Below are 12,170 nucleotides of genomic sequence, written 5' to 3' on the forward strand. Positions count from 1 at the left end.
GCATGCATTTAGACCATGGGTGCGGTTCCAGAGTTGGCGCAACATTGATAACCAACCATCATTTCACCTGTGTTCTCGCTGGAAAATTATTGTCCAATTCAATAGAAGGACGGTTTGGGTGGTATCAGCAAGCCAATGGTTGTAATTTTTTCATGTTTATAAAACAAGTTCTGGAAGCTGAAAAAAAATTCGCACTCTTAGTTTGTTGCAGCAACATGATCTTCTTGCAGCAGGTAACCTCACAACCCTTGATGCTTTTCCACTCGGCTTTGACGTTTCGATGTCAACTGTTCCGTTTACAGATGTTTGATTGTTTTTAATTTTTTTTTCTGCGGTTAATGTGAATGACCTCTCCGATGCTGATGTGACGTACTTTGTGAGCGGATACATTGGCCACAGTATATATCTCTCGAGTGCTTGTAAGATGTTATTGGTAAAAAATGTTGATGGGCCGAGTCTCCTTGAGTTGGTACCACATTATCGTGCACAACTGCACATCTTTTTGAAATAGCTGACCGTGGTGGTTTATCCGCTCCCACAGAATACTGCTTTGCAATGACAGCGCTAGCTGTTCAATATTACACTGCTATATTGTGTGATGACTTGGCTAAGTCGAAACTGTTTAGTTTGTTGAATTAGCGTTTTATTTTTACTTCTTCAATCTTGAATGTCAAAGAGTCTCGTGGTATTGGCGATTTAGTTCAGCAATGGTAATGGACATTCCGACTTTAACTTAATTGTGTGCACTGCATTTAACTGTTTCGCTAAAAATGAACTGAAACGATTTAATGCCCTGGAGATTGCACCTTCCACAATGGTGACTAATCGAAAGGTGCGAAAACTTACTTTAAAAAGGCACACACAAAAGTTAGTTATGTTTTGTTTACACGTTTTTGTTGCTACTTTATTCTTATTTGTTACATATACCTCACAGCCAATAGAGTTGCTACTCTCATAAACACCTGAACAGTTTTTTCAAGCTTGCTTGGTATTGTTCTGTAATGTTTATTATATGCTAATTCACATTTATTTACAACCAATCGTATGAAGTGAGCATTGGTGAAGTTGCTGTTGTATATTTACGTCTACTTGTCTACTGTATATATATTACGAAACATAGTGTAATCTAAATGGCGATATAAAGTAGACAATTACACTGTAGAATATTTGACTTGGGTAAATTTGATCAAGGTGTTGGAAGCATTAATTACGTTGTTCAAATTGCTTGTATCATCAATCTTATCATTTACTTGCTTCCTTGATTGTCACTATTGCATGGTATTGTGCTCTGTCATGTTACACCATCTGATGTATCTTCTTGAAGAAGTCAGTTGTATTGATTGACGAAACGTACGAAAATAGATGTTATCGTTTCCATTACTGTGTACTAGTGTGTAGCTGTTAATAGTGTTAGGTAACATGCATAACTATAATGTGTCAATGACAGTATGTACGCGCTTTAGTGCATTCAATGTTGTGCTGGACTAGTGCACGTATATATTAACACCGTATAATATAATAGGCTAATGAATACCGTATAATATATGTTTACAAACCTGCAATAAATTTATATTTTCAACTACAATAGTCATGTATGCTTTCTGCGCATCAAAATGCAGTGGAACGGTTACGAGCAACCTATTTATTGTGCAAAAATAGTTGTTTGCTACAATCGCCCTTCTCCCAACAACGCCTGAAATCGCCTTCGCGTCCCGATACTCACTATGTCCCCGCACGAAACATAGTGTAATCTAAATGGCGATATAAAGTAGATATTTACATTATAGAATATTTGACTTGGGTAAACTTGATCAAAGTGTTGGAAGCATTAATTACGTTGTTCAAATTGCTTGTATCATCAATCTTATCATTTACTTGCTTCCTTGATTGTCACTATTGCATGGTATTGTGCTCTGTCATGTTATACCATCTGATGTATCTTCTTAAAGAAGTAAATTGTAGTAAATGAATTTTATGCATAACGTTTATGTTTTCATCTTACCAATAAAGTATCCTTAAAGATGACAATCATATTCCAATCATATGCAGGACATATTTAAGCAGGATGAAGAGCAGCTGTTTACATTTGAATCATGCCAGGTGGTAAGATTATTGGTATCAACGAGCTCCTGCAGAGCGTGCTCTTTTTGACCATAGATCAATATAACCTGTTTAAAGGTATGAACACTGATCCTCTAGACAAGTTCCATGCAACGCACTTCTCTGCAGTGGCGTAGCAGCCACTTGGCGGTTCTGGCTCTGCGCCAGGGGCGGCAAAATGAGGCTGCACAGTGCACACAGCACGAGAAATGAAGTAATGCAAAAATAAATAAAAAGTAAAACAAGAAAATGATTTACAAAGAGACAGCTAGTACACCTTAAAAAATTTAAGGATATAACAACAGCTAAAAAGCTCGAGTTGCTTCTTGCGTGATGTTGGATAGCTGTAGCCTGTAGCCTACTTTGTCTGTTGTTCAATTTTTAGTAACATTTATTAGGTCATAAATCTAGAGGAGTTTCTCAAAATGATAAAGCCGTATTTACGTTCTACCATGAATGATGATCGGCTATCAGCTCTCTGCTCTATCGATTCTTTCTATAGAAAGAGATTACGTTCAAAAACTTGATTTTGAAGATATTATCGCTGATTTTGCTTCGGCGAAAGCTCGAAAAATTCAATTTTGAGACGGCTATTGATCTATTATTTGCCTAATACATTTGTTGTCCATTTTTTGTCTTTCATTTTGTCGTTGAGTCTTCCACATTTTTCTTTTATTTCATTAGAAAAACAAAGATATCCTTACTTAACGCCAACGGTTTCATTTCTAATATGCTTTGTATTTTGCATTTGGGTTGCAAACGCAGAAAGTTATGAGTCAAAATTTGTAAATTATAAAGTCAAAATTTCAAGATTTCAACTTCAGTGAAATGTTTGCAACCTATATAGGAATGAGATGTAGGGGTGAAATGCTTTCTTTTTGTCCGATAGTCCAAATCTAAAATTGTAAGAATTGGATTGTAAGAATATGTATTGTAAGAATTGGATAATCATCACGGTTCATTACTGCACATTGTATATTCAGTGATTATTTGATATATACAAAAATCTTACGAGATGTAGCCTGCCACAGTAGGCTACTAGCCTAGCGATTAGCCTGCCAGACAGCAGAGCAGACACGAACAGCGAGCAAACTAAAGTTGCCAGATGTTTTTAAAATTTATAGCCCAACTGCTACTGAAAAGTAGCCCAGTCGTCGAAAGTGATGAAACAAGTCCAGAATATAGTCAAAGCTTTTTTTGTGAATATAAAACAAAACAAGAAAAAACTCCACTGCTAACATTTTTCCGCGACTTTGAAATAAAACTAGCCTAACTCCAGGGGAAAACCGCAGAACTGGCAATCCTGGAGAAAACCTACGAACTCGACGCAATCACGCAAAGAAACTTTGCAAATGAGTTGACGTAAGAAAGCGATACAGCTTCTGATTGGTCAGTTTTCGAGATAGGCACAAAATAGGGAACCTTTTGTAAATATGCAACCGGCTCTCACTTCGGTGGAGCATGGGAGCGCATGATCCGTTCCATTCGAAGGATCCTAACTGCTCTGATGAAGGAGCAAACCGTTTCAGATGAAGCTCTCGTTACTTTGATGGTCGAAGTGGAGTCAATCATAAATTCGCGACCCATCGTTCCTATCACCTTTGACCCACAAGATGATGTGCCGTTGTCTCCCAATCACCTATTGCTGTTGAGAGAAGCACCAAACCTGCCCCCTGGACTGTTTGATAGAAAAGACTGTTATGTTCGACGCCGCTGGGCCCAGGTGCAATACCTAGCCAATCAATTTTGGTTGCGCTGGACCCGTGAGTTCCTCCCATTCATCATTCAGAGACAGAAGTGGTTTCAAAGAGAGAAGAACTTTGAAAAAGATGATGTTGTCCTCCTCGTCGACGATTCCCAACCTCGTTCGAAGTGGCTGTTGGGGCGAGTGGTTGACACATACCCAGACAATAAAGGGACTGTACGCACAGTTTCGGTGAAAACTCGATACAATGTGGTCAAGAGACCAATTTCGAAACTGTGCTTGATTTTGGAAACTGCTTAATGCAGAACAAAATGAACTGTTTACCTGTCGCCGGGTTAAAGGCATTGATCAATGTGTATTATGAACTATTGAACGAATTTCTGTTGGCTAATAAAGCCAAAAACAAACATTTCTTGTTGAGAATAGTGAAAAACAAACATTTCTTGTTGAGAATAGTGAAAAACACAGTACCTGCTTCGAAATTTGCCTTTAATTGTGATAAGTGACTGCATTTTGCAACCCTTTGTTCATGAGGGTCCTCTTGAAGGCTGATTGGATTGTGAAACATATCGTTCCAAACACGACTTAGTTTGATCGTAAAAAATGTTCACTCAGTTCCTATTTTTGTGTGGGGGTGTTACGTCGTATTTGTCCGCCTCCTTTTCTATGTTTAAAAACTAAATTCGGATTCCCTAAGTAGCACCTGGCAACCCCTGCTGTCTCACCTCGAGGTGTGATCGTTACGTCATAATTACATTTGCGCCTTTGCGTTCGTTACTACGTTTCTTTGTGCTTTGAGTTTTGTTAAGTGGCAGTAGGCTACATGTAAAGATCAGCTTAACGTTTACAGCAACTATAGTTAGCGACTGGTAGTTAATTCTAGCTATTTAATGGTGCTGCTGTTTTTTAGTTGAATAAGAGTTAGCCTACTGCGTTAATGTACTGTGTGGTTGAAGCATAGTTGAACTCTGTGCAGCAATTTCATCTGTCGTTGCCGTTGGCCTATGTGGCCAAATCAGTGATTATCACAGTTCACGGTAAGCTTAACATCCTACTGCAACCTTGGTGATAGGCTAGGCCAATGTGAATTTTAGTGTCAATGGTTAAGTGTAATAAGTACCTCGTCTTATTTCTCGATGTTTAAATCAAGTACGGGACTCACCTATGATGTGAAATTTATAGCACAATATTTTTTACTGTTTACTGTTTATATGTTCAGTTTCGATCTACAACGGTAGAATTTTCAATTGTTGGGTTTCTCCCTGTGCTGTTCCGTGCGCCACAAAATAGTCGGTAAGAATTCATTAGGCCTATAATTCGTCATCTGTAATTCCGCATTAGGCCTAATTCGTAAGTTTTGTTTGCTAATCGTTGTTTTGCTGTGTTGTCACAGAAACCTTCTTCTTCGTTTGACCTTCTGCTTGTTCGTTGTCGTCGCTGTCGTTGTCGTCGACAGTTGAATACATTACCGTCACTCTGTGTGCGTGTTCGTACGTTACAATGCGAACAACGTTTAAAAGGCCAAATTAAAAAATGCCAATCAAATTTTTCCGGCAAAAAAACAACAAAAAAGGCCAAAAAACTGTCAAATTTTGAAAAAAGCCACACAGGATTTTTTTCATGCCAAACAACATAAAAAATGCCAATCTGGCAACCCTGAATGTGCTGTTTGAAACGCAGCACAAGCGTTTGTTATTCGTTTGTATAGGCCAGGGGTGTGCAACGTACGGCCGCGGGCCAAATGCGGCCGCGAAGAAAAATTGTGCGGCCCGCGAAGATGTGCCAATTTTGAATTGTAGCCTATATTCGCTTCGCCATTCAACACAGACATTGACAAAGCACCAGCAGATCAGGGATATCTAGAGAAGGGGATATGAAGGCTCGAAGCGATTGCCTTACTCTCGTGACACTACCAGGACGGTAGTTTGCAGTGCTTTAAACATGTGGTTCTTTTTAAAATCATAGAAACTTTTGTAGTGCAGCTGGTACAATGAGCTACAGAAGACAGTTAGCAAATGTTACGTAGAGTATATTTGAAGAATACTTGTTTACAAAGACAGTTGAAAAGTTACCAGTAAGCTGTTTTTTTAATAAAGCCTGCTGCAGTAGGCTAGATGTAAAGCAAGTATATGGGTAGTTGAATTAACAAGTAGGCTAACCATGAGCATGCTGTGATTATCCAGGCCTGATGCTAATAGCGCAATGCAAGTTGTCATAACAAGATTTATTAAACTACTATCGGTGCCAATTGTCATGTTACTATAAACACAGATTATTTACGATAAACAAAAGCCCCAGACGTAATAAAAGCCTTCGCATCCCCTTCTTTAGATATCCCTGCAGCAGATATAACTTGAATTGATTGATCTTTAAGAGAAAACGGATTTGAAAGTAAAGTATTTAGAAATGAATCTTGGCGATTTTTACCGAAAACATCTCAACTAAAATGACTTTCCACATTGAAAAAATCCATGGCTTCAAAAATGGCTCTTTTTGGCTCAATGTAGGCTACTTGTGCAAACAATTTTTTTCTAAAGTGGGCGTCATTAAATCTCCCTGTCAATCGGTTCTGACAGACGAACACGTGGAAAATAGACTTCGATTGCGAGCACTTCCATCAAAGTAAATTTGGAAAAAGCCGCCAGGAAAAGAAGCCAGCACGGTGTGACAATAAATTTGAATAGCAGTTTTCTTCAGAAATTAATGCGTCTTAACTTATTATATCTGCAAGGAGATAAACCCTCATAATGCCATAAGAATAACATGAATAACAAAAAAAACTACTTTTTTGTGCTTGCAACTAACTAGAAAGCATATGTTAAATAAACGTGTGGCCCGCGGCTTCACCCAGTTATTTATATCTGGTCCTCCTGTAATAAAGGTTGCACACCCCTGGTATAGGCAACTCAAGAAAACAGGCGGCTCGTTGACGTCACGATCGAGTGTTTGTTTTATTGTAACCTTGCGCAAAATATTTCACAACACGCAGAGTTGCCAAATACAATTTACACAGTCAGCAATTCTGTGAACAGAAAACATAAACTACATTTTGGGCAGAAGAAACGTTAAGATATTTGAGAAACTTTTCGTGAAAACTTTTTGGGAGTGCTGCAGCACCGCAGCACAAACTAGCGAGCCGCCCCTGCCCCCACCCCCTATTTTAATGAGCTTAGGTTGTGCAGGCGATCTAACCATGCTGCCCTAATTGAAAGACCTATTGTGCGTTGTTTGATTCTGCAATCATAAAAAAAACTTACAAAAGGCCTAACTAGGCTATACTTCTCTTGAAGAGATCTTGTGCACACAAATATTAATTTAAAGAAAAGAAAATTGCCTTCGATTGGCGTCGAACCTTTGTTCTCACGAACATTATTCACAAGATAAAACCACTGAACTAACCAAGCCAAGAAAAAAATGTTGCATTTACACGGTATTTAATCAGGCCCGTAATTGCCGGGGGGGCTTGGGGGGGGCAATGCCCCCCAAGCTCAAAGTAAGAGATACATATTGTAGACTGAGCTAAAACGTTTACTTCAATTCTTCCCTTGTCCCTAGGAATAGGTTGTCATGACGAGTAGCCTATGCTTAGTGACTACACATTAGGATGAGTAGCTAAGAGTAAACGATATATCAAGGGACTTCATCAATGCAAACTCTGCCAGGCAAGCTACATTTGGTTTTCCAAATGAGTAATCCCAGACCCAAGACTTTCTATATTTAATTTGTTTTGATTCTCATATGTCACTTTGTACAATTATATTGCTTGTAATTTTGTAGCTGTTATGTACTGGTAGGGTAATAGTTATAGGCTATGGTTATTCCAGACAGATTGCACGATAATGATTTTTAAATTTGGATGAGTTTTTTTGGCAAGGCATCTCAGGTAAAAGCAATTACAATGGAGTAAGATGCTGGTTTTGGAAATATTGTTCATGAATATCTCTTAAAAACAAATCCATCAACATTGGTATTGGTATCAGCTTGGATAGCTGTTCGTCGTCGTCGTCTGAGCTTCTGGGGCCGAGGGTCTATCCTTTTACCACCCCAGATTCACGATGTTCCCGGACTACACTGGAAGGCTGCTAGAGAGCAGCCAGTCTTTAGTTTCATCATCCATGACGCGCAGACCTTCCACTCCGTTAGGTGGCTTGAAGATGGTACAGTCATTGATGATGTGGTCTGCGGTCTGTTCCTGGGCACCACATTCACAGGAGGAGGAAGAAGCCATTCCCCATTGGTGCATTGTTGAGCGGAAAAGCCCGACGTCCGTACGGAGACGGTTGAGGCGCACCCATGCCTGTCTCTGTAGTGTCAGGCCGATGGGGCGTGTGTCGGCGTCGGGGATGAATGAATGGAGTCTGGTGGTGCTTGACCTCTATTCAAAATTCCATTTATGGTCCGCCCAAGTAGCCGCAGAGATGTCTTGTTCATCAGCTTCGTTGATCAGAAGCCGAGCGGCTGGCACGAATGGGTGTCTTGATTTCAGTCGGCGGGGGTGCCCGTTTGGGAAGGCAGAGATCTTGTGGTGGAGAAGATAGTTAGGCTCCAGTACCCGTCGACCGAGGGACAGAGTGGGTTCTTCGCGACGAAGCTCAGCAGGTTGGATGCCAGCGAGAATGGGGAGATTGTCCAATGGTGTGGGACGCAGGCATCCGGTCACTGTGCGCAGGGCGCTGTTTATGGCAGTGTCGATGTTGTGGCAGTGAGCACTGCGGCACCAGACAGGTGCACAGTACTCTGCAGAAGAGTAGACAAGGGCTAAGGCTGCTATTTGCAAAGTGTCAGCCCTCGCCCCCAGCTAGAGCCTGCCAGGCGCTTCAGTAGTGCAGCGCGGGATGTCAGTTTCTTGCGCAGTGACACCAAATGGTGGCGGTATGTGAGCGATCTGTCTAGTGTCACCCCAAGATACCTTGGCTCGGGCAGAAGGACAGAGGTTTTCCGTTGTTGTGGACATGTATCTCACGATCAGCTTCCCGATTGTGTAGGTGGAAAGCTGCTGCCACACTTTTAGTTTCGCTGAGTTTCAGTCGCCAGTTCTGGAGATAAGCTGAGATGGTTTGCATGTCCTGGCTCAAGGTGTCTTCTAGATTTTCCCACGACTTTGTGGAGTGGAGAATTGCCAGATCGTCCGCATAAGCGTATTTTGTGGAGACCGTGGTTGGCAGGTCGTGGGTGTAGATGTTGAAAAGAAGTGTAGCCAGGACCGACCCCTGTGGGACGCCGATTTTCAGGCGTCTCAGTCTGCTTTGCCGTGGATTGCCGGTGGTGAGGGTGAAGCTTCGATTCCTGACAAGTTCCATAATCATATGGACCATATGTCGGTCAGGAAGCAGGCGAAGCAGTTTGTAAGTAAGGCCGCGATGCCACACAGTATCGTAGGCAGCTGTGAGATCTAGAAAGACAGCGCCGGCCTTCTTTTTTGCCTCAAAGCAGTCCTCGATGTCTTGGGTCAGCAGTGTGACCTGATCTAAGGTGGATTTTCCGCGCCGAAACCCAGCTTGCTCTTTTGGAAGGAGCGGGTCGATGATTGGGTTGACGCGGGCATAGATCAGCCTTTATAGGATAGCTGTTAGTGTTTTTTGACGTTTACTGCCGAATATTACACCCCAAAGGGGATAAATTGGTTTGGTGGAGACCTGTACAAGACAAAGTCACGAGGGTCATTCCTGACAAAGTTGTGTGTTAAAAATATTGCATCTATTCTATTCTACAATCATTTTGGCTGAAATTACCCATGTTTTGGCTGGAATTATCCCAATCATTCGAAATTACTGCTATCTAGCACCTTGTGACTTTATAACATATGCCGTGCCTTTGCCAGAAAAACCGCAAATTAGACTCATTGCAACTAGAAATGTTATGTGCATAGCCTTTTACTTCGCAACAGCTTTTGAGCCCCCCCCCAAGCTAAAATGTATAATTACGGGCCTGTTATTTAATACAAACTCAATGCGAAGTAACCGACAGAAAAATTTACCGCACACCGTAGTCAATAATGACTACACTTACCGTTACCGAACTATCTAAATGAGACAGAAAGTTCGTGGGAAAAATTCTTTTGCGACTGGACAAGAAGTATTCAATGTTGATTGATTTTGTTTCTCGGCAGCCGATTTGTAGCAAGAATTGACAGCGATAGACACGTGTTTCGCCCATGAGGCTGGGCTCATCAGTAAGACAGTATCGCACCGTATTCTGCCACAAACTTATTCGACCACCGCTTTACCAGTCAGTTTAACTCTTATCCTTGTGGAAACAAAGAAAGAGCCAACAAAACCAGCAGCCGCCAGGGCAGAGGACATTGTGAAGAAAGGGGCGTTCTTCCCGGCTATCAGCACAAGGCTGAGCACTCACTTGTACAGCGAGCAACTGCGATTCGCCAACCATAAGCTGTGCAGATTCGCCAACCATAAGTTGTGCAGGCGATCTAACCATGCTGCCCTAATTGAAAGACCTATTGTGCGTTGTTTGATTCTGTTTGATTCATTGACTTATTCAACTGAGTAGCGTCGAACGACAAAATTCAACAAGAACACCAAATGAAATTAGGCTATCAGAACAACTCACGATTCCACCACCAGAAGTTTTGGTCCAGAACTCAGTAGGCAATACTGTCGTTCTATATCGTTAACTTGACTTCAGAAATTAAGAATTCTTCTGAATCATACTGAGTAAAACTGAATGACTGAATAACAAATGAGCAGTGGCGTAGCTAGGGGGAGGGGCGGACCGCCCCGGGCGCACGTCTGGGGGTGGCACTTTCAGACTACGATTTTTGATTTTGATTATAATCTGATAAAAAAATGCATTTCATTTTCACATGCTTTTTCTTGAAGGAGCGGCAAAATCTGAATCCGCCCCGGGCGGAACATTTCGGCACATTCCCTAGCTACGCCACTGCAAATGAGTCAGAAATTATGGTCAAATAAACTTATGGGGGCAGTTCTACTTAGAATCGCATTTTTCGTACTTGTCATAAACAACAATCTACACACAAAAGTTTGGTTTGGTTTTTGAATCTTTATCCTCGGACTGACAAAGCCTTGATAGGGGATTTCTGGTACTTGTTCGCATACTTGTAGAGGCTCTTGACGCAGGGCCGGTTACCGAGATTGGCAAAGTGAAGTTTCCGATTGTTGAAGTCTTGTTGCCGGGGAATTATTCTATCCAATAGATGCCGCTGAATGGAGAGCAGTCCTGAAATGCATTGCTCAAGCGCACACCCCGAGAGTCGAACCAGCGCCGCGTGATCTTGAGCCCGACGCGTAACCACTGAGCTAACGGGGCGGAAAAGTTCACCCACAAACCCCAACAAACCCTACATTGCTGGAAAAAGGAAGAAACAAGCTATCCAAAAATATTTAGTTTGTTAAGCTGGGGCAATCCAGGTTTATACCATTTTGAATTTGTATATAAAATCAACCGATTGTCTTCATTGCAGCCCTAAAAACTCGAAAATGGCTAGAGGTAGGGACTTCAAACTGCATGGTGATCTAGTAGCATTTCCTAGCCATAAATTGATAGAGGGGATTTCTTTTAACTCTTTTATTTTTTAAAATATAAAAAAATTCATATTTGCTATGCATCGAGAGCAAATTTGACTTCAGGATTTGGTAGGCTTGATTGAGATTGAATAAGATTGAGATTGATTGAATCTTTATCCTCGGACTGGGAAAGCTTCTTGTAAAGCTTAATCCTGGCAGTTTCGCATACTTGTAGAGAGGCTTTGAATCACTGACGCAGGCCCGGTCACCGAGATTGACAGCTCAGTGAAGTTTCCGATTGTTGAAGTGTTGTTGCCGGGAAATTATTCCATTCACTACGTGCCGCTACGTGCGTTGCTCAACCGCACACCCCGAGAGTCGAACCAGCGCAGCTTGATCTTGAAGCTTCTTCGTTCCAGAAATGACGCGCTAACCAATTAAGCTATCGGGGCAGATATATTTGTTACTCTAAAATATTTATTACTCTGAATATTGAAACAAAACTCAATCATTATGTCCGTTAGGGCCTAGGGTATAGATCTGTTAAATTTTTTAGCCAATTTTGACAAGTAGTTTTCTAGAAGAAACATTTGTAGTGCACAAAAACATGATTTTAAGTAAATCGCATTTGAAAAATAGAATTAGGTAAATTTATGCCTTTGACTTTAAATGTGACTTTTTTTCCTCTATGTCCATTCACAACAACTAAAATATACATAATGAACAAAATACTGAGTTTACACATAGCCTACACAAATTAAACATATCAGTGGCCACCAGGTAGGCTACATATTCACCAAAAATTGGTGTTTTCTGCAACTAACATTCTCACAAAAATGCAAATGTTTATTCACATTTTAAACTGAGGTGCGTTCAGAAAA

At 41.1% G+C, this 12,170-nt stretch overlaps 1 protein-coding gene and 1 long non-coding RNA gene across 3 annotated transcripts; both read left to right on the plus strand.

The window, feature by feature from the left end:
* The first annotated feature begins 3,571 nt into the window (after positions 1 to 3,571).
* LOC145779662 (uncharacterized) lies at positions 3,572 to 4,105 on the plus strand. Its single transcript, XM_082591300.1, has one exon. It carries the CDS (start codon positions 3,572 to 3,574, stop codon positions 4,103 to 4,105), a length of 534 nt encoding a protein of 177 aa, XP_082447426.1.
* A 608-nt stretch (positions 4,106 to 4,713) lies between these two features.
* Positions 4,714 to 5,284, plus strand: LOC145779224 (uncharacterized). 2 transcript variants are annotated; one of them, XR_014290542.1, is made up of 3 exons: positions 4,714 to 4,842; positions 5,025 to 5,098; positions 5,199 to 5,284. It is a non-coding gene; the product is annotated as an uncharacterized LOC145779224 (long non-coding RNA). The 2 variants fall into 2 exon arrangements; XR_014290541.1 differs by having other exon boundaries at positions 5,025 to 5,284.
* The last annotated feature ends 6,886 nt before the right edge of the window (positions 5,285 to 12,170 follow it).

The sequence above is a fragment of the Aplidium turbinatum genome, chromosome 11 (assembly GCF_918807975.1).
Source record: "Aplidium turbinatum chromosome 11, kaAplTurb1.1, whole genome shotgun sequence".
NCBI classification, from domain to species: domain Eukaryota; kingdom Metazoa; phylum Chordata; class Ascidiacea; order Aplousobranchia; family Polyclinidae; genus Aplidium; species Aplidium turbinatum.